The sequence below is a fragment of the Schistosoma haematobium genome, chromosome ZW, assembly GCF_000699445.3.
Source record: "Schistosoma haematobium chromosome ZW, whole genome shotgun sequence".
Lineage (NCBI taxonomy): Eukaryota > Metazoa > Platyhelminthes > Trematoda > Strigeidida > Schistosomatidae > Schistosoma > Schistosoma haematobium.
The window spans coordinates 24074646-24100007 of NC_067195.1; the positions used below are offsets into that span (position 1 = coordinate 24074646).

Sequence of the window (25362 nt, forward strand, 5' to 3'; positions counted from 1 at the left end):
CGAACCTTGTCCAAGGTTTCCATAGAGATCCATTCCTTATGATGATGCTTGTTGCGGCCCAGAACCTCCTGACACGTTGAAGTTAATGCTTCTTTGATACCTTTCCACTTGTCCTCCATAGTAGTTTCTTCTTCCTTCAGTAGATCCTGTAAGGCATGGAACCTGTTGTTGAGTTTGTCAGTATCTCGAAGGAAGGCTGTATTGAACCTTTGTAATGCTGTTCCCCCAGTTGTCCAATTTTTCTTTAGCTTCAGTTTAATCTTGGCCACCACCAGGTGGTGATCTGAAGCTATTTCAGCTCCTCTCCTGGTTCTCACATCTTCCATTGTCCTTCGGAATTTTTTGCCGACACAATTATGATCGATCTTGTTCTCTGTGGTGTGGACCGTTGAGATCCATGTAACTTAGTGTATACGTTTGTGTGCGAATATTGTGCCGCCTATGACCAATATCTTGAATGCACATAGATTTGCAGTCCATGTCGTCTCATGATATCTTCATATCCGGTGTTGTCTATTCCGACTTTGGTGTTTAGACCTCCCATCAGTGGTGAGGTCCTTTCTTGGGCACTTCACTATGATTGATTGCAGCCTCTCATAGAATTGATCTTTATTTTCGTCGTTGCTATCATTGGTGAGTGCATAACATTCATTGAGATCCCCTCCTTCTTTGTCTGGAATGATGCTTTGATGATTCTGAATCCGTGAGATTCCCATCCTACAAGTGTATTTCGTGCTACCTTGAACAGCATTAGAGCAACTCCCTGAGTATGCGGAGCATTTTCCTTTTCGTGACCGGAGTATAGCAGCATCTCTCCTGTATTTAGCCTTTGTTGGGAACCAAAAAGTAACAATCACTCCGATGCCTTTAACCACATTAGTGATCGTGTTTACAATCGAATCCCTCTGTTGCTTCCTAATATTCATTCTATTCCCATTATCAACACTTCTCCAGTTACTCGATCATTCACATACACCACCAATGCTAAGGTTTTAAGTTCACGAAATGTTACTTCTGACCTCTTGAAAGTAGGCTCCCAATGTTTGAACCTTATGTCATATCGAACAACGAACTACCTTAGCTAGAACTCTAAAGTCTCGAGATATTCTGTTTTTGAAATATAAGTTTAGGATCCCAGTGCAATCATTATAAATAATCCATGTGATTCAACTTGCGTGAATCTGAGGTTCTGACACTAACTTCTGGTTACTACATTAGAACAGGTTTTCCTAGACTGAATTGTAATAGACAGTTATTTGCAAGCCGTCAGAATTAACAAGACATTAGGAACGTGGAAAGACAAGGACACTCCAATGGCTCTTTAACGTCTCTGCCTACGTTCAAACTGACTATAATTTGGAAGAGATGAATTTTAAAAAAGTGCTTTTACTGTCCGTCGAAAAGCCAAAAGATTGAACACTACTGTTTGTTTGAAATTCTAGTGCTTGACTGCATAGTCTAAACAAAAGTGAGACATACTTAGGTAGGTCTTACAATGTCCAATCCTAGAGAACAGATAACAACGGCTGTCTGCTGCAACCATGCTTAGGCAAATGTTTATTATTATCAGGCATCAACTTCAAATATAAGGAGAAACTTCTGACATGGCAACTCCCGAAATCGACACAAAGATCTATACAAATAAACATTATCGCTATCAGCCATAGTTGTAGAGGCCCGATAAAAGACCTCTGCTCATTCTGGAGCACATGTTTAGACTGGTAATGTTCTGAAGTGAACACGTGTTTATCTGCATCCTAGTGGAAGCAGAAAAGCCTTTAAAGATTAAATTTAACGATGGAAAATTAAGAGTATGTTTCAAGAACAACTAAAGAAGCAGTAAGTCAATCAGCAAAGTAATATTCACTCCGATGTAAGTTGGTAAGATATCCAAACATCTATGGAAACAACAGTGGTCTACCAGTGGCTACAACCAAAACCTTTGCGAAAACGTCAGTTAGTTTGGGTAGCATCTATTGGATGGATAGATCACTAAAATCTCATCTAATCATAATCGGAACACGACGAGGAACGAAGGTATCTTAAAAGCAGACCGAAAGGTGTACGTAGTGATTGTGAATGGTGGTAGGTAATGACAGTAAATGAGATGGAAAAGGTAGAGCGGAAGGATAATAACAGACTTTTTAGACTTATTAAAGAAAAAGGTAACAAACTTTTTTCAACTCATTGGGATATAACAAATATATTTTTATTATTAACTATATCCAATGCTCAATTTATTTGAAACTACTAAGTCCAACCTTTGTATAGATACTTATTTCAGAAAAGGATGGAGCAATGATCCACACTCAGTTTAGGAGATCGGAACTATGGGTAGAACATTTAAAGAATAATTTAACTAGTCTCTAGTATCTGACTGTTACCGAACAACCTGAATGGGATTTCAGTATAAACCGTCAGACTATGAAATTCAAAAAGAAATAACTGACCTAAGAGAAAAGACAGAAGCGAGCCCTAATGGATTGGTCCCAGACATCTTTAGGTATGATGGCCCAGTTAAAGAACCTAGATTAACCGAAAAAACTAGCTAAAGACTGGGAGCTTGACGCAATGCCGTTTGACTAGTTATGATAGCTGATCGTTACAGTTTATAAGGAGGGACAAAAATTCACAACCATAGAGGAATCAATTTGATCAATGTAGTGTCCAAAATATTAGTGTCAGTAACCATCAGACGCTGGACTACGAATTGTAATGAATACAACCAGACAGGTCTCAGACCTTGACGTGGATGCGTAGACCAAGTATTCACTCCTCATCAAGTACTGGAGTATAAACATTCCTATCAACTACCATACATAGTTCTATTTCTTGACCCTAAGGTAGAGTTTGGGTCAGTTGATTGGCAGGATTTATGGCAGTTTTTGTCATTGAAATGCGTACTAAAAAAGTGCATCGATCTTGTACAGGCCATCTGCGTGAACACTACTGGTTGACTTGGAGTTTATGAATACCTGTCATCGGAATTGACAACAGTAAGTGGTGTTCATTAGAGTCATCCGCTATCCCCATTTATATTTAACGCTGTCATAGATGTTTCTTGGAGATGAAGCTATTTGACTTTTCAGGAGCCAATACATCAAGAGATTCACTTACGTAGAATACACAGATAGGACAGTTCTATTTAATGAAGATACAGACAAAACGTAATCTGCTGTTCACCCCGCATAACAAAACAAAAAGATTTGGGATATGACTATTTCCCCTTAAATTCGAAATCTTACTTCAAAACTGGTTTAAGTCAATACATAAACTAATAATAGGAAGTGAAGTAGCTGAGTGTGTTGATCACCTCACTTATTTCGGAAGTTTTATCAGCTCTGGAGCGTTGGTGTCTGACGACATATCGGCTAATCTCATTACTCATGGCATAGACGAGATGTTCGTCTGTCAACTTAAGGTCGAGCATACTGCTCAGAAGTTCGTACAGTTCTGTTTTACGGCTGTGAAAGGTGACCTCTAAAGATAGAGGATATTCTTAAATTGCTATTATTCAGTCATAAATCTTTTTGAATTAATATTTGTATATTATAGAACCATCGAGGTTAGACGAAGAGTACGTGGTAAGGATGACAAACTGACTGACGAGATGAGGAATATATCTACTGAGATGGTTAGGACATGTATTAAGTATGGGCATCCTCCGACTACCTCGACGCGTGATATTATCTGATGTGGTAGGTTGAAAGAAAGCTAGGGTCGGTTAAACCAATACATAGTATTGGTCCATGAACTCACCGGCCGTGGGTGTGAGCCATGTCGGTATATGTGCACTACTTAGTTGAGGCTAGCGAGATAACCGTGATTAGTGGTTGGTGACTTTTGGTGATATGGGTCAGAATCGCTCACATTGACGTAGATGCATCCACTCACCTTTCTCTGGATCTTGAATTCCAAAATTCCTTCGTACACTCCTTTCCAATCTGTATTTTCGAACCACATTCTGGATGTTCAGTCTTCCTTACTATGATTGCTACTACATTACTTCAACTGGTTTGCTAATTATAGTGCAAACATTATCTCGTGTTAGTGTGGCGGTATGTTGGGCTGACACGTATGCTCCACGTTGACGATGACTGACTGAGTGACCAACTTAAAGTCTTGTAACTTACAGCTCTGATTCAAACCATAGACTAATAGACATTGTATCCATTCCGTAATCTCAATATGCAGAAACTCCAATGATAGTTAATCGATATTATTTAACTGTTGAAAACAGATACGATAATCTCTGATGACTGGAAAACAAATATTCACTTCACTTGTAATATTGGCAAACACGTTTAGTTCAGCGTACACACATTAATTAAAACACAACAAAACTGTTTGCAAAAAGTACTTCGATATAATATAATAGCATTCCATAACAGATATTTATAAATATTAAGGTCAGTGTGATTTTCTTTTTTGGAAAAAACAAAATCAGAAAATGAGTGAAAAATTTTATAAATAAAGGTCAATGTAAAAGGTAACAGAAAAGTAATATGGATTCTTTATAATATTTGGCAGCCATTTCTATCTGATTTCTTCAGACTCCAACGCAACCAACTCAGACCACTTTCAGTATACGGATAATAACGGATTCTGAAAAACAATTGTATACTTGATTTGTAAGTGTTTGTATCTTTCCGTTTATATTAAGGATTGTAATTATATTAATATAGATATTCAAAGTAGTTGAAACATGACAGTACTATTCAAGTACCCATCATTTACAGAGGTTTAAACTCTTTATAAACCATCAGAGTGACATTTATTTATCAACTCCCAATAATCAGATAACAGGTTCACACTCAGTTGTCCTTACAGTAGAACGGTGGCTTAGGGCCTAAGGCGTTCAACGTTTAGTCAAAGTCCCGGGTCCACCCACTCCGATTTAGGCAAATATAGTATAATTAGCCCTTACGATTAGTGTGGGTCATACCTACCTTACAACGATTTGATCACTGTGATAGGCTTTCTACTTTAGTAAATGTGACCGAAAGCATTGTTCCTGATTTTTATTTAAATACATAAACATTGATACAGGGAAGCACCAAATATACATGCGCCACACTTCGTTATTCGATTTATGTGAGGGCTAGAATACTGCCCGGGCGCTCAGACCGAAGCAGACTCTTGTTACCGGCGTTTTTCTAAATACAATATGAAATTAAATACGTAACTGCAACTCAGAGGCCATGCGAAGGCTTCTGTTCTTGGTGTTGTTTTGTTTTCTGAGCTGGATGGTTTGGTCGTAGAGCTTTCATCGTTCTCCTGAACGACATCATCAGCACAAACCTCAATTAGAAGTGAAGTGTTCGCACTTCTCCATATGTGTTTCACAGTTTGTTCTGTGCACCTCGATGTTGATTGGTTCTTATTGACCTTAAATTTGTCATTGTTTACTTCTCTGTTTTGGTTGTCTCCCATTAGTTTGATTTTTGTTCCTATATTTGTGCATGATTTTCCTGATTGGTTGGTAAATTGGATTGATTTCAATATGCTTGTTGATTGCTGAGATTAATTTAACCATTTCGATTACAGTTCACATAAAATTAATATCACCCACAATATTTACATCGAGTGATATCTTATGACAAAATTACTTCAAACCTTGGTGTAACTTATGAGAACAAAAGTAATATTTCTATAAAAATAAACGGTACAACCTACTTATTATTTATGTATTCGACTTCTGACTTGAGAATAACTGGGCGACGATGGGAAAAGGTTTCAATCGAATAACGACCATGATAGTTCCCTATTCCAGAGTGACCAATACCACCGAAAGGAATATTTGGTACTAAAAGAGAAAATTAGTCAAATAAATACTAACTAATGATATATTTTTAATCAAAATAGGTATCTTATGAAACAAAATATAAGCTAATGATTGCTTTTGCACATGCCTGATATCATTCGCGTGTAGGAGCACAGGTCGCCCACCACGATTCTTCATTCAACTCTGTCCTGAGCAATCCTTTCCAATTGCTATTTATTCCTTTGATGTCTGCTTTCAATCCCTGACGCAATGCATTCCTTTTCACTTTAGGATCCCAAGATAGGGCTTGCCTCATGATGTGGTCTGTTGATTTCCGAAGAAGGTTCTCCTATCCACATTGTCAAGTAAGTTCACGTATAGTGACGAGTTCCACTCAATTAATTGTTCAACGATGATCCGTAGTAAGACGATTTGGTCTGCGCACGACTGATACTCATGGAATCCAACCTGTTGAACTCGAAGTTGAGCATCTACTGAATCTTTCATCCGGTTCAGCAACACTGTTGAAAACTTTTCCTGATATCTATAGTAGTGTAATGCTTCTGTAGTTATCACACATGCTCAGATCTTTCTCTGGTATCCTAATGAGGTATCCTCCTTCCTAGTCTGTTGGCAATTGTTCTTCCACCTACATCTTTCTGAAAAGAATGTGGAGCAGCTTCACAGTTATCTCTATATCTGATTTCAGTGCTTGAACTGCTATGTTGCATGGTCCTGCTGCTTTCCCACTCTTGATTTGTCCGATGCCCATGTTGACCTCGATTGTTGGTGGGATGACATCTATAGGAAGATCTGTGTATGCTGCTACGATATCCGGTAAGTTCAGTGGGGTTGGTCAATTCAGTTCTTCAAAGTGCTCTGCCCAAATGTTCCTCTGTCCTTGAATCTCAATGATTGGCTTGCCTCCCTTATTCTTCACTGGTAGCTCTGGTTTATTATATTTCCCCTTCAGTTTCTTCGTTGTATCATATAGTTGTCCGGCATTTCCTTCTTCTTCAGCTTTTCCGCTGTCATTGTAGGGTCTTCCACGTAGTTTTGTCTATCAACTCCAATACTCTTCTTCACCCGCTTGTTTGCCTCTGTGTATTCGGTTTGTGCTTGGCTTTCTCTGCTCTTGTTCAGCTGTTGTTCATTGCTGTCTTTTTGTTCTTCCTTTCTCGAATCTCGTTCATGGCATCAATAGAGATCCATTCCTAATGATCAGGCTTATTGTGGCCCAGCACTTCCAGTCATGTTCAAGTTACAGCTTCCTTAATCCCTTTTCAGCTGCTCTTCATGGTAGTTTCCTCTTTTTTTAAGTAGACCTTGTAAGGCTTGAGACCTGTTGCCAAGGGCCACCTTGAATTCACTGAGTTTGTCAGTATCTTAAAGAAAGGCTGTATTAAACCTTTGTAATGCTGTTTTTTAGTCGCCCAGTGCTTCTTTAGCTTGAGTTTCATCTTGACCATAACGAGGTGGTGATATGAAGCTATTGGTCGTTTCCCTACTGATCAATATTTATAGTAATCCTAACTGTATAAATATGCATTTGTTTGTAAATCATTATTCTGCTCCTGACCCCATGAACAATTTTTCATCTACGGTTCGTGTTCTGATATATTGGAGATTGGGTAACAGTATTGGGGTCGTACTGGGATATCTGAAGCTGGTCAATCGGTAGAATTTGGAGTAGCCACCTCGCGATTCACAATAACTCCTCTCTTTGTTCTGACGTCTTCCACTGACCTGAATTTTTTAGTGATGCAAATATGATCGATTTGGTTTTCTGTAGTGTGATTTGGTGAGACTTATGTAGACTTGTGCATGTGTTTGTGGGGGGATATCGTACCACCTATAACCATTTTGTTGAAGGTACATGAACTTGCAAATCAAACAATTTTTGTCCCTTTCTCCCAGTCCATGTCGTCACATGATATCTTCATACCTGGTGTTGTCCATTCCGAACTCAATGTTTAGGTCTCTCGTCAGGATGGTCAGGTTTTTTCCTGGTTACTTTTCTACGATCAACTGCAGCCTCTCTTAACACTGACCTAATTGGTTCTCGTTGCTTTCATTGGTGGGTACATAGCACTGAACAACAATTAATTGCCATGCCCTCATTCTTTGTTTTGAAGAATGCCTCATTATCCTGGATTCAAGAGACTCCTATCATGTAAATAGCTTCCATGCTTCTTAGGACAGCATCAGTGCAACTCCCTGTGTGTACGAAGCATTTCTTTCTTCATGACCAGGGCATAAAGGCATCTTTCCCGTACCCAGACTTATTTGTTCAGCTTGGATTCAATAGCCTTTACTGATTCTGAGCACTGCAAATTTGTATCTCCTCATTTCCGTAGCCATTTGATTAGTCCTCTCGGTCTCCCACATTGTTAGCACATTCCATGTACCCAAATTAATTGTTGCTCTGTTTGTTAAGAGGGGCATCAACCTCGTGACTTCCGAGGAGTCTCGGCTTTCACCATGAGGCGTCATAATTCTTCTGAATGAAGATCCTCCAACTCCAAAGGCAGAGATTAAGTGGTTAAAATTATTTCTTTAGCAGGGCTTAGGACTAGTAATAATCCTAGGAGGGTTACAGGCTAATGATAGTTCCCTAAAATTACACAGTCAACTGAAATAACTGACAATCTTAGATAGAAGGAATTAACAAGAAGTCCTAAACTTAGGTTTCGTGTTAGCCGGTAACGATCATCAAGACATATCTAAATTCTTGAGGGAATTGATAATCTGTGATAAATTAATACAATAGACAACGTTCTTAAAAAATCTTAGAAACTTATTAACATGTCATGTTAACTTACCTAAACTTTTAAATTTACGAACAAACAATGCATATAAGCAAGTGTTACACTCGACTTAGTTACGCGCTACAAATGAACTTTTTTGCTATCTACTGAGGAAATAAGTTATGTAGAAAAAATAACTTTATCTGCGTAAAAGCTACAAACGTAAATTTTCGTTCAATAAAATATCAGGAATTAATGTTTTATATTTCACAATCTGAGATTACAGTGCAAATGAACTAACACAAATTAATAAGGGTTATTAGGCTACAAAACCTTTAATGTTTGGTAACAAATTAGTTATTGACTTACTAAGAGTATGTACAGTACAATCATTCATCATAATCGCACCACTAGATGTAGCCATTTTGAAATCATCGAATACTGATTTGTTTCGAGTAAACACGTAAATGGCTAAAGGTTTTTCTCTTAAATAAGGAAACAAAAGAATTATACGTAAGATTCAAACCGGTGGGAATGATTAATAATGACTAAATGAAGTATGTGTTGACGACGTTTTCTATAAAGATAATGAAAGCTTAACAATTAAACCATCCAGCTAAGAGAACAGAACACCTCTGATAAAAGACAATGACTAAGCATACAATTTATTATTTACAAAAATTACTGTCGTTAATTCACATTTGTTGGAATTTTTAGATAACTGGATACAAGAATGGACTCATGAACGAGACTTTGATTGTGGTGTGACGTTAACTATTTACACCAATATACGAAGGTCTATTGAGCCAGTATTGAGTAAAGGCTTTGGCTTAAGGGTGAATATAGCTCACAATTATATACGAAAATTTCAATTCAATTAATAAAATTACGAAATTGATCCGCCCTGAATACCAATCAAATCAATAAAACATAATTAAGAGTAGACTGGTGTTAAAAAGCTTAGGTGTTGAGTTATTTTTCAGTAGTTTCTCTAGAATATAATCGTCTTTATAATTGAATGGTTATCAATTTAAGATTCTGTCAGCGATAAATTTTTGTGGCTTTCTGTAGGAAGTCAAACCACGCATATCGACACTCACTAATCAACCTGGATAACTGCCACTTATTCTGAGTTACGAAATCTCAGAACAGAATGCACTACTCTCTTAGACTATAAATGAATAGAAGCTATAAAAATAATCAGATTTTAAATTACGGTTTATCGGTAAGAAATTAAAGAGATTATTAGGGGTCGAAATATTCAAAATAAGAGCGTGTATACGAGGTCAATCAATCAGAGGCGAGAAATTTATATATATATATATATATATATATATATATATATATATATATATATATATATATATATCAGAAAGTTGTCAAGTCAGGTATCAGTATCAAAACTATGCATGTATATAAAATGATCTCAAAATAAATCATTCTAGACTGTTTATCGGTCAAAAATGAAACAATGATATGCAGCAATACATTATAATTACTTGGAATTAATTATCCGAATCGCTTCAGAAGGCGATTTTACAGACAACACAGGAAGTATTGGCCCAAAGATCTGATAGACAAGGAAAAGAAAACCTACGAATCAAATTTTAGCTGAATATATAATAATGTAAAATAACATTAACCTTCATATATTTTCAGTTTCTGATGGAACACTTGGCGTGAGAATTAAAATAACCAGCAAATATTGGTCAACAAGAACCAAGATTTCTTGGGTGAATGAATTCATTGTGGTCAGGAAAAAGCTCAAGTCGAAATTCCGTACAATACTTCTATCAAAAACTTTTTGAATTACAATAAAATTTATGACATTATATCGAAAATTAATAACATTTTCAGTCCAATCTTCATTACAAATTCGTTAACAAATTTAATTCCTTTACACGGAAATTTTTAGCATCAACTTAATAATACTTGTTCAAATATCTAAGAAGGATTTTCAGACACCAAAGGTTGGAACTGTACATATTCAAAATCGTATTTAAGATTCATATGGGAAAATAATATTTTCGTGTTTTATACTTAGGTCTTGATGAGCATTCTAATATCTTATCAGTAACGTAAATTGTACGAGGTTAACAGGCTTTCTGTATTAATGAAGAAACTTCATTAACGTTGCTACTAAAAAGACATATTGAGCTATTTTTCAACAGCACAGAAACATCACGTAAAAAAGTGGACACAACTTCGTTGAGGTTGATAAAACTCATTCACTTAGCCCACTATTAAATTCACTTGGTGTTGTTTACTTGTATCTTCCCATTGTTATTTAGGACTGCAATCGATCAGTCTCTTGTTGGCATATGTGAATCCTGGGCGGACTACCTCGATATTGCCTTAAGTCACAAGCTTTTATAAGCAAAGATGGATAGTGGCTAGCAGTGGAATTCAGGAGGCACATTTCGTCCTAGTTGAGACTCGTCAACTCTGAGATGCAGGTACACCCAATTGAAGAGTCCCAAATAGGACGAAACGCGCGTCCTGGATCCCACTGCTAGCCACTATCCATTTTTGCTTAATCCATTATTATTAAAATAAGAGACTATATAGACTAGCTCTGGAACATTTGACACAAAAAAGGAATTCAGAACATTTCTAGGCTTCAACTAAATGTCCCTTTAAGATATTTTACAGAAATAAACAAAAAAGGCACTGTCATCAGAGTATTCCGAGAATAATATTGCCCTACGAGAAGTCAATACCTATATGACAAAGCTAAACAGATATAAGAAAGAATATCTCTAAATAACACTTATGGCTGTTGCCAGCCATTACTTCCTGTAAATCTACCAGTTGAAACAAAGAGAATTCCATATAATTCCAAATTCCAGATAAAAAAACAGAAATTGTTTACAAAATGCTATTATGGCTGGAAATGTTTTATTGTTGAATATGTTTGAACAAATGTTGCTTGGTGTACTATTATACACAAGATGAAAATTTTTGTCCACTACTAAGAAGGTAAATTATGCAGGAATCTATTTAATCATGTTAGGGTTATTCTGTCGATTGATTGCTGTCCAAACTGTCCGACTTATGATTTTTACTAGAAACACATAAGAAATCATTCTCAATAATTGATGGACATATAAAATGCAATGCATGCTAAATAATGTACACATGGTTTATGTTAGCTACTTTCGCATCTCAAAAAATCCAACTAGTTATTTAAGGGTTCTACATCTTTAATCCGGTAGAATTCTTGACTTAATTAGAAGAAAATATCTACAATAATACTCGCTAGGAAAGTGGAGTTATTAAAAAAATGATAAATCTAACCTCATCTTGCATTAATATATCCTCTTCATCAACATCAAATACAACAGTTGGGGCAAAATATTTGTCATTCACATCTGACATGCCACCGACCATAACTTTGCCTTTGGTTTGTTTCAGTAGATCTGTAAGACGCCTGACGAACGAAATTAAAATGGTTGTTTTACAAGCTAGTAATTTTAGAGTATGATTAATATGCAATGATAATAACATTAACTGAGTTATTATTATGATTAATATCATGATTATTACTACCATCTAGTTCATATCACATCCTGTATACTTGAATATCAGTCAAAAAATAACATGAACTGCTGTATATTACTGGTAAATCCTTATATAAGCAAAACGACAGTGTGACTTCCAGCTTCTTTTACCTTAACACAAGTTGTAAACTTGACGAAACACTTGTTTTGTGACTAAAGGGAAACACCTGAATGCGTAGTTTGGTATCTTTCCTTAAAGTATTCGTAAACTGATAAGATAAACAGTGAAATGAATAAAAACTTAGTTTTCCCTGTTTCCCAGAGTAGAATTATAAGTTCCACACATTAACTGCAAAAAATATCGAATAAAAGTGAGATTTATTTAACGAAAGTTTATCACTAAATTCAACCATTTAAACATTACGTCACCTTTTTAAAGAAGTTCCAATAATTTCATATAAGCGACGGTAAATTAGATGTAAAATAGGACAAAGTTTTTTTCTAAACTTCTATTCACAAACAGAAGGATGATAATTATCACCACTTCCAAAATAAAACACTACTACACTTGACAGTCACATCAATGAATTACACTCGTTTTTATTAAAAACACAGGACGATGGTAACAATGAGCGGCTTAAAAATGAATATAAAACTAGTCCTTTTCCATTCAAAAAGTCGTATATATCGTCACAACTTTTGTGAAATATGCTACAAGATGTAAACAAGAGCCTTCTATTAGGTCCTACCAATGTAAGTATTATAACTTGAACATGTAAACTGATAGTAGACAAAATGTTAGTATTTGAAAAGAGTTCGAAATAATCAACACTCGAACAGCTTTAAAGTTGCTATGTTATGCCAAGGTCATTGCTGTATCTGGTAAAACCTCAGCAAAAATTCAGAGAGCCCGACTGGCTTTTGCCAACTTGCGTTACTTGTGGCGTAGACGAGATATCCACCTACCAACCAATGAGCTTACCGTGCAACAGTACATCCCGTCCTACTTTATGAATGTGAAACATGACCAATAAGAACAGACATTTGTAGGTTACTAGTATTTGGTCGCAGGCGTCTTCGAAGTACTGCTCGTGTATTTTGGGATCACCGATTAGTCCCGGGGTTAGGAATAGGGTACTGGGTAAGGATAGCAAGTCGACTGAAGAGGCGGCGAATCTTCATCGACTAAGGTGAGTGGGAGATGAATTACGTATCCCCAACCACCTCCTACTTCGACGGGCGATGTTGTTTGATGTGGCGGTAGACTGAAAGAAAGCTAGGGACGGCCAAACCAAAACATGGCACCAGTTCATGAAGTCATTGACAAGTGGACTGAGCTATGCTAACAGGTGTAGACTACCTGGTTGGGATACGCGTGATAATCGTAACCAGTCGTTGGAAACTTCGAATGACATGGCTCAAAATCGTTTGCCATGGCGCAGGTGTATTTATTTTATCTTCCCAAAATTCTGAGCTTCTAAATTCCTAATAACTCTTTTTGTTTTTATCCCAATAGTTTATATTCTCTTGAATCGTATCTTTGATGCATAATCTTTTCTGTTACCACTTATACTGTTACTATATCTACTATTCTGGGATTTGACCTGATAATCTCATCTGTGTTAATAGAGTATGGCAACTTGAACCTATGTGCATACGTACCAGATTTTGCGTTGTGAGTGACTGGCTGACACTGCTGTTAAATACAAGGTGTCTGTGAGACTTAGATTGTCGTTACATATTGGTTAAAGAGTATAAAAAAAATAAAGGAATCTGAAAAACTCACTAAACACTAACTAGTTATCGTACAATTAACTGGGTATTTAACTTTAACACGGATATTCCTGATACTTACTGAAAATGCCTGACATTGACGATGCGTGCAAAATCAGGACATTTTTGAGGATTATCGCCTAAAAACTGTTTTATGGTTTCTTCAATTCTCTCTTTCAGAACAGGCTAAAGGAAAAATTAGAAAGACCAAACCAATTACTTGACTAACAGTTCATTATAACCTTCATCAGTCAAAAAAAAAACAATGATTCACATGAAAATATGACTTCGATCTCGTTTCGGTTTAACTGGAACTGGTACTGTATGCTGAGACTAGCTAGCAATCCGTCTCAAACAAATATAAGAATAACCAGACAAACTGAACTCGAACAATTTGATACAATACAAAGATATTTATTGTTCAGTTTGTTCTCGAGTTAGAAAACTATGATAAGCTACATCAGAAACATTTTAAAACTGAACATTCTGGAAACTACCCAATCACATAAGTAATTGGAAGCGATCAACAGCGTAAAAATATGAATGATTAAGATATAATTCATCAACTTAGTTACGATAAATAAGTAAATGTTGTACAGAAACACAACACCTAACAATATAATGCCCTGAATATGAGCAGGACTGAAAAGGTAAACAATCATGGAGAAAAAATCACCCATTATATTTGTTTAAAGTAAGAAATATGATGCATGATACCTAGTAGATAATTAATACTATCGATGGCATCCAATCATCTCTTTGAAAAGCTATAAATTGATTTGTTAGCTGTGTATCAGTGATAAAATATCTAATGGTTCATCACCACACAAAGTGAGATGCTTTGCTGACCAAATAGGCTATTATCAAGAGGTGCATTAGATTTCGCAGTACGAATGTAACCAAGAATATTAGAACGTAGGTTCATCTATGGTGATGTTAATAAACGGTTGGAATTACAACGTGCTGGTCCTAAAACTAACACTGACAATGGGGACTTTAAAGTTTAACGACATATCAAATCACAATTGATTTTTGGAGTAAATAAGCAGCTAACAACTAACATAATAAACTTACAAATCTGGAACGTCAAATAATAAATGTAAACGAATTACTGTTTGAAGAAAATGTCCGATTTGTGTTATATTCTGTCTCGCGTAACCCTTAGTACATAATCTTTAATTACCATTATGCTAGTGACAAAAAAATATTTCAAATCCAGTATATCTACTAAGTTAATCTTTTCTTTTCAGTTTATTTCCTTCAAAACAACAACAGAGTATATAATTGTTTGTTGCTGAGGATTACTATCAGCATCTTAGCTTACGAAGCAACCCAAATCATATTCCCTTTTCAGTATATTTCACCTAAGCCATTGTGACCACACACTGTTCCTACTGAGATTTCATGTTGTTCTTTTACCACATCAATCTTGTTTTCCAGTTATTTGGTTGTCTTTCCCCATAAACGTTTACCTATTGTTTCAACAAGAAGCCGGGAATCCACCAAATGTTTAGTCTGAATTATATCGCTTATATTTTACACAGTCCACATTTGTGTACATCTTCGTTCGAAATGGTGGCAAACATTCTAAGTAAAATGTAAATCTAGCTAAAAACTGGATTTTGCAGCATCATACAAAATTGGAAGGAGAATGGAAGTTTTGTTTAGGGACTAACAAGTTCTCATAACCACGAATTATCATTTTTCTAAGTGCTCACTTAAAATAATATTTCAACGCCAAATCAAATAATCATATAATTTTAATACAATACACCAACTAACTAGTATTTTTTCGTGACACAATAAGTAATCCGCAGCAATACATATTTGTCCACAATTCAGAAGTTTGCTGTAAATAATACGCTTGACAGCTACATCCAAACTGACATCCGAATCAATATACACAGGACTAATAGTAAAAAGAGAAGTTTTTAGGACAACTTGGTAGGAGAAATATGATACTAGCTTGGTAATAGAAATTTAGGGCGTAAAATGTTCAAATAAACTATAAAATAACCCATTATGGATCTAGTCGTTAACATAGAACAATACTACCTAGTTTATACAGATAATATGAGAAAAAGTTCCAAACGCTTAGAATGAATAGTCGAATGAGTTAGGCAGCGATATAACAACTATTACATATTATTTTAGGCTACTCTATATCTACATCACTGGGTAGAATGTAGAAGTTACAGATCATGGAACTTTAAACTCATCAGAAGTGTTTAAATACATCAACTCTATGTTATAGAGTATTATATTATTCATTTCAAGAACGAATTTTCAACTATTAAAATGGAAGGAAAGAATGCTGATCGATAGGCAATATGCGATCGTACAAAGTGGTCCGATGATGGCTGATAACTGGACCGAATTATAAACTTAAGCTACCGGATGATTTAATATCAGAGACAAGACTACTACCCAGAAGAACAGATTTACTACCTTAAAAAACCACTAGATCCTTTAAACAGTTGGACAAAATTTTGTAGGTCGTTCATTCCTTAATAAATTAAGACTGTACCATACACTTTAAATAATACAACACTGGACCAGATGCTGAGATCTACTGGATTTTATCATATTACTATTATTATCTGTGTTAGTAATTAACCAATAAGTCGGTGAACAAGAGATCCTCAAGTGCTCTTAAAAATAAGGGCGGTGTTCATTTCCGGCTACTCCCAATGAAAATGGTCTAAATTAATCACTAATTTGACGGTCCCAAAAAATAAAACCGTTGCCATTAATACTATCCTAAACATTATTAGTGGTCTGAACAGTAAGTTGAAACTAAACTTCTATCAACAGTACATGACCAGCTTTGTTACGCATTATCTAAAAAGCGTATATGAATAAAAAATTCACAAAATCGATTCTCAACCCTCTAGTTTCAGCAATTCCTTAGAAAGTTAAGTTCACATCTTAGTATTATTCATAAGTGTGATACTGTCACCAGTGCAATAATAGTAGATACCACCAGTGTTAAAGAGATAGTTTCGTCGAAGTTATAATTTTTCCACCACTGTACGCACTAAAATGAGGTCAATCACAATGACGATTTGACCAAACTAAAGTAACCACTTATAAATACTTATGTCTTTTGTCTTAAAATTCCCTTCTTGGTGTGCATTTAGAATTTCTTCACGGTTTAACTGTAGATGACATCACAACCAAATTGCAATTATCAACTTAAATCTACACGAATGCAGTGGAGGCATGTAGGTACTTCCTAGAAATGTTGTGACTAGTTTCCCAACAAGATTTGCGTACTTATGAAGGTAGATTATTTCCATCTGAGAATCGATGAGCTTAAGATACTTGAAACTTTATCAGTGAGATTGCTAAGTGTGATGGTTTTTGAAGGGAGTTTTTGGCACGAAGGTTGAAGCTGCAGGGTCGAAGCAACTGAGTGCTTTGTTGGGTAGCACCTAGTTGATGATCAGAACTCACACTGGACTGATTGTGTTAACTGGATATAATTGTAACTCTTAGTTAATGTGTACATAAAGGATCCTTAAATTAAGACTTTTTCTTCCTACTTGTCCGTATGCCTCGTAGGAAAGCCGCTGCATTAAGTAATACTTATTTCATTTCTCACTGCTTTCTAATGGATTACATTTCACATAAGACTAAAACAAACTGTTGGTTTAAAGCACCTATTGATTCTTTCTTAAGGGTGATTGAGGTTTACGATAGTAAACTGGGAGACAGTTTACCGGTTTAAAAAGTTTTTAAACACTGAGTCACTACTTTAACTCCTTTGGTTTCAACAACCGGGTAATATCACCAATCATCATTTATAGTCCCCCATTGTTCTAGAATCTGTATTGAAAGCAAGTAATAACTAGGTGTTACACAAAGTGGCCTAAAACAGCGCAGAAAAACTATCGGGTTACTACCTAATCACGTGAAATGAATTGAAACAGCCATAAACAACACTTCATATGCATAGTGATAGTAAAGTGCACTTTATAACCGAATAGTTTGATGTCAACAGAGAAATTCGTTGCGAAAATACATAAAAATATATCACACAGAAGTATGATATCTTACCATTTCCCTCCAAGTTCCAAAACAACAGGAGTAAGTTTTTTCGCAGCGGCAACGTAAACTTCGCGACCAATGGTTGTACCACCCGTGTAAAATATGAGGTCAAAACGCTGAGTTTCCAGAAGTATCTTAGATACACTACCATCTCCACAAATGACTTGACATATGTGCTTTAAAAAAACGTCTTTTTTTTTTAGCAAATATGGACAATAGGCAGTAGCGAAATTGGTTTTACTCAGATACATCTCAGAAAAATATGTCATAACTATAGCTATTTTTAAGCATTTTTTGTGATTTCTACATATTATTTCAAGACACTCTGACTACTACATTGATATTAGTGCGTAACTTATAGTCAGAAAGCGATCCAACGTTAATAAATAAAACTAACAGATTACTATGACTAGCTTCCATCTTATTTGAGGCCCCCAAATGCCTTAGTACGGCCGAGAGTGCGGAGTCAGCTCTTCCTCTCGAAATGTTCTCACATGGCTACGCGTATACAACCACTGCCAGGGAAGTCCTACTCACTGCCTTTTCGTGAAGTGGGTGTTGTTTACGAAACTGAGAGGACGAAAAGTGAATGGCTGGCGCTTTAATCGGGTTGGTGGGTATGGAGAGTCCACCTAGGGGAATTGAAAAACCCTGATTCCAAACCAATGGTGCCTATGGGCTCCAGGATCCAAAGAGAACAAGTGGTGTTAATCACCGACTACCATGGGACTGCATCTCCTAATGTTGCCCCACTGTCTTGTGGATTAATCCTGTAAGTCGAAGGCTCGGGGAGCGAAGCCTGAAGGAAACTATCTGCTTTGTTTTTGGCTCTCGGGAAGTATTTCAGACCTAGTGCAAGTCGAATGACCTGTGGCGCATATATATTTGGCACCTTCTTATACCAATGTTTATAGACTTCCAGTTTATAGGCTATGGGGTTTATACGTTTCTCGAAACGTACCAGTAGGTTCCGATAGATGAGTTCGAGTAAGAAGAGCGACAACAAATCTACCACATGACAATGAAACCTTGCGATAAAAACAACAGTTAACATGCAAACGCACGAATTCATATTATTTAAACGAGTTGCCCTTTTCTAAAATGACATTTTAGTCAATCGATTAATCAAACTATTGGTAGAGAATCGCCAGTTTTAATATTCTCAAAAGCAGTTTATATTGTACACGTTTCGCAAAAGGCATTTCGAGAAATATGGAAATCTGAGAATTTCTGTTGTCATCAGTTACCACTAAGATACTCGGTCAGTCAGTAAGCTACAACGTAGAACCAGGCACATATATTCATCGGTACAAGTTGCCATACCTCATTAGCACAACAAGATGAATAGCGAATTTATAAAGTAGTTACTTCAATGGTAGTAATATATAAAAGAAAGATTGCATATAAGGATATAGTACAGGGAGAAAGGATTAGTTGGTAGAAAGAAAGATATAAAGCAATCTTAACCTCATAGTGTAAGGGAAGACAGAGAGTGCATACACCTACGCCATTGTGACCGATTCTGAGCCATGTCACTCAGAGTCTCCAATCATTGGTTACGATAGTCACGCGGACCCCAACCAAGTAGTCTGCATCTACCAACATGGCTAAGACTAGAAGTTAGTGACTTCAAGCACTGATGTCACGTTTTGGTTTGACCGTCCCTAACTTTCTTTCAACCATCCCCAACACTAGTCAGCATTACGCGTGGTGGTAATCGGTGTTCAGGCATACGTAACACGTGGCCCAACCATCTCAGTCTATGAAGATTTACAACCTCATCAACTGATTTACCATCATTCCTTAATACCCTGCATGTAACCTCACCATTACTTACCCGGTGATCCCAGCAGATGTGAGCAATATCTCTAAGACAACTGTGATCGAATACTAGTAACTTACGAGTATCCTTAACGGCCAAGTTTCCCAGCCGTGAATTATATTCATCTCTTAATTGACCGATGGAGATCTCGTCTTCTTCATAGATGACGTAAGTTGACAAAAGCCAAACGATTCCATGCAGAGATTTTGTCAGACACCAACCCATTAGGGTTGATTAGACTTCAAAGATAAATGAAGTTGTCGATGCGTTCAACTACTTCACCCCTATCCTTAGTTCAGGTATTGACACAGGCCAGTCCTGAAGCAACAACGTGCATTTAGAGGGGGAAAAGCGCAACCCAAACATCCTGGCATTGTTGCTCAGTCCTACCAAAAGACTCTGCATTTTATTAGCGTCTTCACCAAACACAACTATTTCATCTGCGTATTCTAAGTCGATAAGTGGACCTCCCGGTAGGAGATCAATGCCTGAAAATTCAATCGACGAGAGCGTTATTTCCATCAGTAGGTCTATGATGAAGTTAAATAAAAATGGAGAAAGTGGACTGCCCTGCCGGACACCATTTGAGGCTGCAAAATCAGATGACAGTTCGTCATAAGCTCTGACTTGACTATTGGTGTTCGAGTAAAGAGCCTTCACAAGGTTTATGTACTTCTGAGGTACACCTTTTAATGACAGACACTGCCACAGGACCTCTCGGTCTACAGAGTCAAATGCTGCTTTTAGGTCAAGAAACACTATAATTGTCGGACGCCGATAAGTATGCCTATGTTCTAGAACCTGACGAATGGTGAACATGTGGTCGATGCAGCCACAGCCAGGTCTGAAGCCAGCCTGATTTTCTCGTGTTTGCAGTTCACGAGTCTTAGTTAGGCGTCCGATAATTATTGAAGCTAGTATTTTAGATGCTATGTTAATCAAACTAATCCCTCTATGGTTATCACAGGATGATTTTGACCCCTTTTTATATATTGGGACAATCAGTGATTGTGACCAATAAGATGGGATTACGTCCAACTCCCAGATTTTAGCTAAAATATTAGTCAACCTAATCGCTAAAATTGGACCACCATCCTTAAAGACCTCTGTAGCCAATCCATCTGGACCAGCTTCTCTTCCTCGTTTCAGATTATCTATAGCCTTTTGAACTTCAACTAGAGTCGGGGGACCTACTTCAATGTTCCATTCAGGCTGTCTGGAAATGGTGGGTAGTTGTAGAGTAGCTGGAGGCCAGCTGAACTGCTCCTTAAAATGTTCCGCCCATCGTTCTAAACGTCTGGACTGGGAGCAGATAAGAGTGTCGTCTTTTTCCGAGATAGTCTCACTTACACTTGACTTATTAATCTTAGTTTCTTTTATTAGTCTGTAGAGCTGTTTTGTATTACCTACAGCCGCCACCTTTTCCACCTCTATGTGCTTTCGTTGCCCACCACCGCTGACGGTCGTTCCTTAGACTGTTGGTTAACCAAGATCTGATCTGCTTTCGCTCTTCATCGTGTTCAGATCCTGATGGGATGAGTTTACGAGAATCCATTAGTGCAATAGACTTAGAAGAAATCGATTGGTGTTTTGTAACCCTTTGGTTTAAATCACTGATAGATGTCACTGCTGTTTGTATATCTTTCCAAGCAACATCTGGGTCAGCCTCGTTTTCAAAACTACCTAAGTGTGACCTCAGTTGTTCCTGGAATCTACTTTCTGCTTTTTCGTCACTCAGTTCAATTCTAATGGGTCTTCTTAATGTGGATTTTCTGCATCCAGTGAGGCTCAAACAAATGCGTGCCCGTATTAGAGCATTATTAGAGTCCAAGCAGGTATTCCAGAACGAGCGTGAGTCTTCTATCAAGCCTCTACAACGATGACTGATGGCAATATGGTTCACCACGTCAAGGTAGCAGCAACGGTCTGGACTATTAAGATACTAACTACTATTAAACTAGTTTCACAAAACCGAACTAATGTTTTAGGGATATGCTTTCTTCGTGGATATAGGGACTGTGATTTCATTACTAGGACACACAAGAGCTGTTAAAAGCATTACAGACTAAGAATATTACTTGAAGGATATTTATATTGATTCCTGAAAAACGTGTTGACGTTTATTAAGTTGTGGAAAGTATATCAAGTAGTGGTTACATAGAAATGTCACCATTATAAACTGAAGACGATGTTAGATGGGGTCATCAGTTTTATTTTTCTACTCAACTTCGCCACTGAAAGCATTCTGTCTACGGGACGTTGGACGAAAATTCCAAAGGTGCAGTCTCGTTTTACAATTGATGCTTTAAAAAGTGGAGAGCATATACTTTACACCAGTTTCAGTCACCCAAACTAAACGGTAACAAATCAGAAATTTGCGATATGATTAGACATAACTTGGAATAATCTAAATCTACATCATACAATAGTTCCTACATATATTTTTATTGAACAATAAGCAGTGAAATTCTATATGGCTTATACTTATGGACTTGGTAACTAGTCAATCGTTAATCATGGACAGTGAAGGATTAGGCACAAATCTGTACCCAATAATGAAAAATTCGTATTCGTTCTTTTTACTAAGTTTGCATCTGTTTGAAGTGCCACACTTTGCCCCCTTCATATTTTCTAGGAATTTAATACTTCCATTTTAGAATGTCAGGTCAAAGTAATAGAAACTAAGTGCAGAAAAATTCTTACTTTCTTCAGTCCATGGAAATCTCCTTTAATTTGACCAACAACTTACTTTATCTAAATACTTAGGGATAAGCTCACCAATCAGCTGAGAACACGCTGGAGTCAATTCTGACGGCTTAAGAAGAACACTATTCCCAGCAGCAATTGCACCAATTAGAGGCTGAAATGATAAAATGAAGGGGAAGTTCCAAGGGCTTATTATTAAAACCACACCGTATGGCTGCTTTTGAATAGTTACTGTATCCATTAACGTGATGAATGACGATGGAACCTGGATAATTAATTACCCTCATAACATTCGATACATTACCGACTCCTCTTTCAACCATGAATCCATATTAGAGAGTATTGTTTTCGCTTCACCTACTGAAGGGTCTATATCCGTTAAAATAGATTCAGTTCGACACTATTTAATGATACTATATCAAAGTCTTTTACCCTGCGAAGATCTTTCTCTAGTGCTTTGACAATGTCTTCCTCGTTTTCCAGGAACAACTTTAGAATATTTCGGATGGCACATTTACGTGATTCTAAGGTGTTTAAAACGCCTTCAGTGATTCCTTTGCGTAAAACAGACACGATCTATATAGTTAAAAGATAACAAGTGTACAACAAACTTTTTCAATATCTTTCGACATCTGATGAGATAACAAAAATAACTAAGCCTGATAATCTTAAGACGTCTGAGTTGGTTGACTCCAGCCCGGTCTAGATGGTTGATGGAGCTAATAGAAGGCACGGTTTAAACGTTAGGTCCTTTTGAAATGTGCCCGCCCTTTCGTTTCAACGACCTTGAACGGCTTGACTAGAGGCGGTCATTCCGTATTTCAATTGCCGTGGGTTGGTTGGATTGCATGAGTATCAAGTTTTTTCATATATAAGTCATCTTATGCTACATAAAAAAGCACGAAATAAATACCAAAACCATTAATTTAGCGTTCTCTGTTTTGTAGTGTACACTTTGGCTCAGTTGTTGCTCTGTAATTTGATCTTTGATCCCAACAACTGTAGTAAAGCTCAACGAAATGTCAAGTCACAGGTAAATCCTAAGTATTTGTAGTATTTCCTTGGGTTATTATTGTTGCAAGGAATAACTTTTTAATAATTAGTCATGTCTGTTTTTAGTGCTTCATGCTCAAGTGACATTTCAGTCGACCTAACCGATGCCTTTCGAAGTATGATACTGAACAAGCGTTTCGTGTTGTGGGATAATTTTGAAAGCGCCTTAAAAGAGTTCCAAAAAGTATGGAATTATAATTTCATCGCTTCTCAGACTACTTATACTCGTTACATCCACACAGAAAGCAGATTGCTGAAGGATGTCAGGTTCAAATACCTGTTTGTAACGTTTAATTGTACGTTTGGTCATAAACGGAAATCGGAAGGTTTGAAAGTGAAGCAAAAATCGTAAGATCTTTAACTAATATCTTATGTTTAAGGTCTAAATTCCGTAATTGTCAATCTAAATTCCGTGTAAGACTAGAGGAGCAAGGATATGTCATCAAATCCTACAACATGCTCAACAATCATCCATGTAGTAGTTCATGGATGGTATGTGATCCATGGACAAGGAGATTATCGTCAGAAGAAAAATAGAACTTGAAGCCCGTAATACTTCACTGTGAGTCAGCACATGAAGTTATCAAAAGTATTAAGGAGAGAACTGGTAAGCAAGTAACTGCTGCCGATGTCAAAGGTATGAAAGCGGACAACATTATGAAGTGGATGTAAGCAGTTGTCAATGCAATTGTAGTACGTTTATGATGTGTCGATATCCCTGCCGTCACATGCTACTTGCCTACGTTAAAAGACGAAATCTTACAAGTAAGCTATATCAATTATGAAATACTAACTGGATAGCTCATCAACTTTTTAGGTATTGTAGCAGATGGAAGTTACATAATACCCAGAACTTCCAAAATTATACATTAACTGCATTACCACGACCGAGTGAAGTGTATATAAGTATTCAACGAAGCCAAAGAATCCACAAGCATCGCATCATTGAGAAGTATGGTGAACGTTTCTCAACGGAAGTTGAGAAGAAAGTGGACAATTATTACTTAAGAATTCTTAATACCAACTTGTAAACTTGATTTTCTGCTTTAGCAGCAATGATTATTCAATAAACTTTCATAATTCTAATTTTCATCTTATTCCTACTTTCATGGGAATGAATAGCAATGATGTTCATGTTCAACTGTCTGTAATAATTAAGAACGATTAAGAAACCCTACATCCACGTACAGTCTTGCAGATTAGGCACCCACATATCATATTAACCTTCATCGGATTACGTTTATCATCAAAATCGTATCAGTAGCTAAGTAGATTTTAATTTCATGTGATTAGTTCCGCTTATGAATTAAAATGAAACCAGGAGAAATGTTGATTAACAGTGGTATGCATTCATTATAACTAAATATGCATTAGGATTTAACAGTGATGTGGGGAACAGTTGACATACCTGAATATGAATAATTGAAATGACATAGGTTATAAATAATGACTATATATATATGTGCAGTTTAAGGTCAAGGGTCATTTGTTTTCACAGTCAATAACACATTAAGAATGGGTGGTGTAATAGTGGACTGGAGTTCACAGACAGATAAGTGGTGTGAAAATCTTATAGCTTATAAATGATCCGTGGATTTAAGAACTGAAAACTTGGGTTACGTAATAATTGATTACAATTTGAAGAGTTCACATAATTACAGAGGATTAAGTGAGCGGATGTAAGTGACAGGGTGCTGGAATAAATGGGTAACTAAATTTTAAAAGTGAAATGAATTATTACATAATCCATCTTATTACTTGTTTATTCCGTGGATTATAAGGAGTTCATATTATTCTCTATCTATATTTGTTCTAGCGTCATATCGACTATTAATAAATACGGACACGGTTTATAAAGTAAGACACTGAGTGTAGTTGCTATATTTGTATTTCACTAATTCATTAGTTGAATAAAAATGTTACTAGGCAATACGGAACACAGTTAAC

The 25362-nt window shown here is 36.6% G+C and overlaps 1 protein-coding gene across 5 annotated transcripts; it reads right to left on the bottom strand.

Annotated features, from left to right (window-relative positions):
• Nucleotides 1-423: 423 nt before the first annotated feature.
• On the bottom strand, nucleotides 424-24178 carry ALDH3B2_1 (Aldehyde dehydrogenase). 5 transcript variants are annotated; one of them, XM_051210757.1, is made up of 12 exons: nucleotides 22974-24178; nucleotides 22795-22938; nucleotides 22667-22762; nucleotides 22406-22627; nucleotides 17844-18010; nucleotides 15567-15693; nucleotides 13867-13970; nucleotides 11809-11941; nucleotides 10011-10081; nucleotides 8881-8996; nucleotides 5677-5806; nucleotides 424-4605 (listed from the first exon to the last, which is right to left on the bottom strand). In XM_051210757.1, exons 1-12 carry the CDS (start codon nucleotides 22992-22994, stop codon nucleotides 4515-4517), a joined length of 1422 nt encoding a protein of 473 aa, XP_051070776.1. In that variant the 5' UTR covers nucleotides 22995-24178; the 3' UTR covers nucleotides 424-4514. The 5 variants fall into 5 exon arrangements, with proteins under 5 accessions (XP_051070776.1, XP_051070775.1, XP_051070777.1 ...); XM_051210758.1 differs by having other exon boundaries at nucleotides 4273-4605; nucleotides 22406-22762; XM_051210759.1 differs by lacking the exon at nucleotides 17844-18010 and having other exon boundaries at nucleotides 4345-4605.
• Nucleotides 24179-25362: the final 1184 nt, after the last annotated feature.

Excerpts from the sequence above, each read along its gene's own strand:
- ALDH3B2_1 (XM_051210757.1), bottom strand. The coding sequence starts at position 22,994 with ATGTCGAAAGATATTGAAAAA. Across the intron at positions 10,082-11,808 it reads ATATATTAATGCAAGATGAG|ATCTTTGGGCCAATACTTCC; the intron begins GTTAGATTTATC and ends CTTGTCTATCAG. Across the intron at positions 8,997-10,010 it reads ATTCGGATAATTAATTCCAA|AGAAAAACCTTTAGCCATTT; the intron begins GTAATTATAATG and ends TCCTTATTTAAG.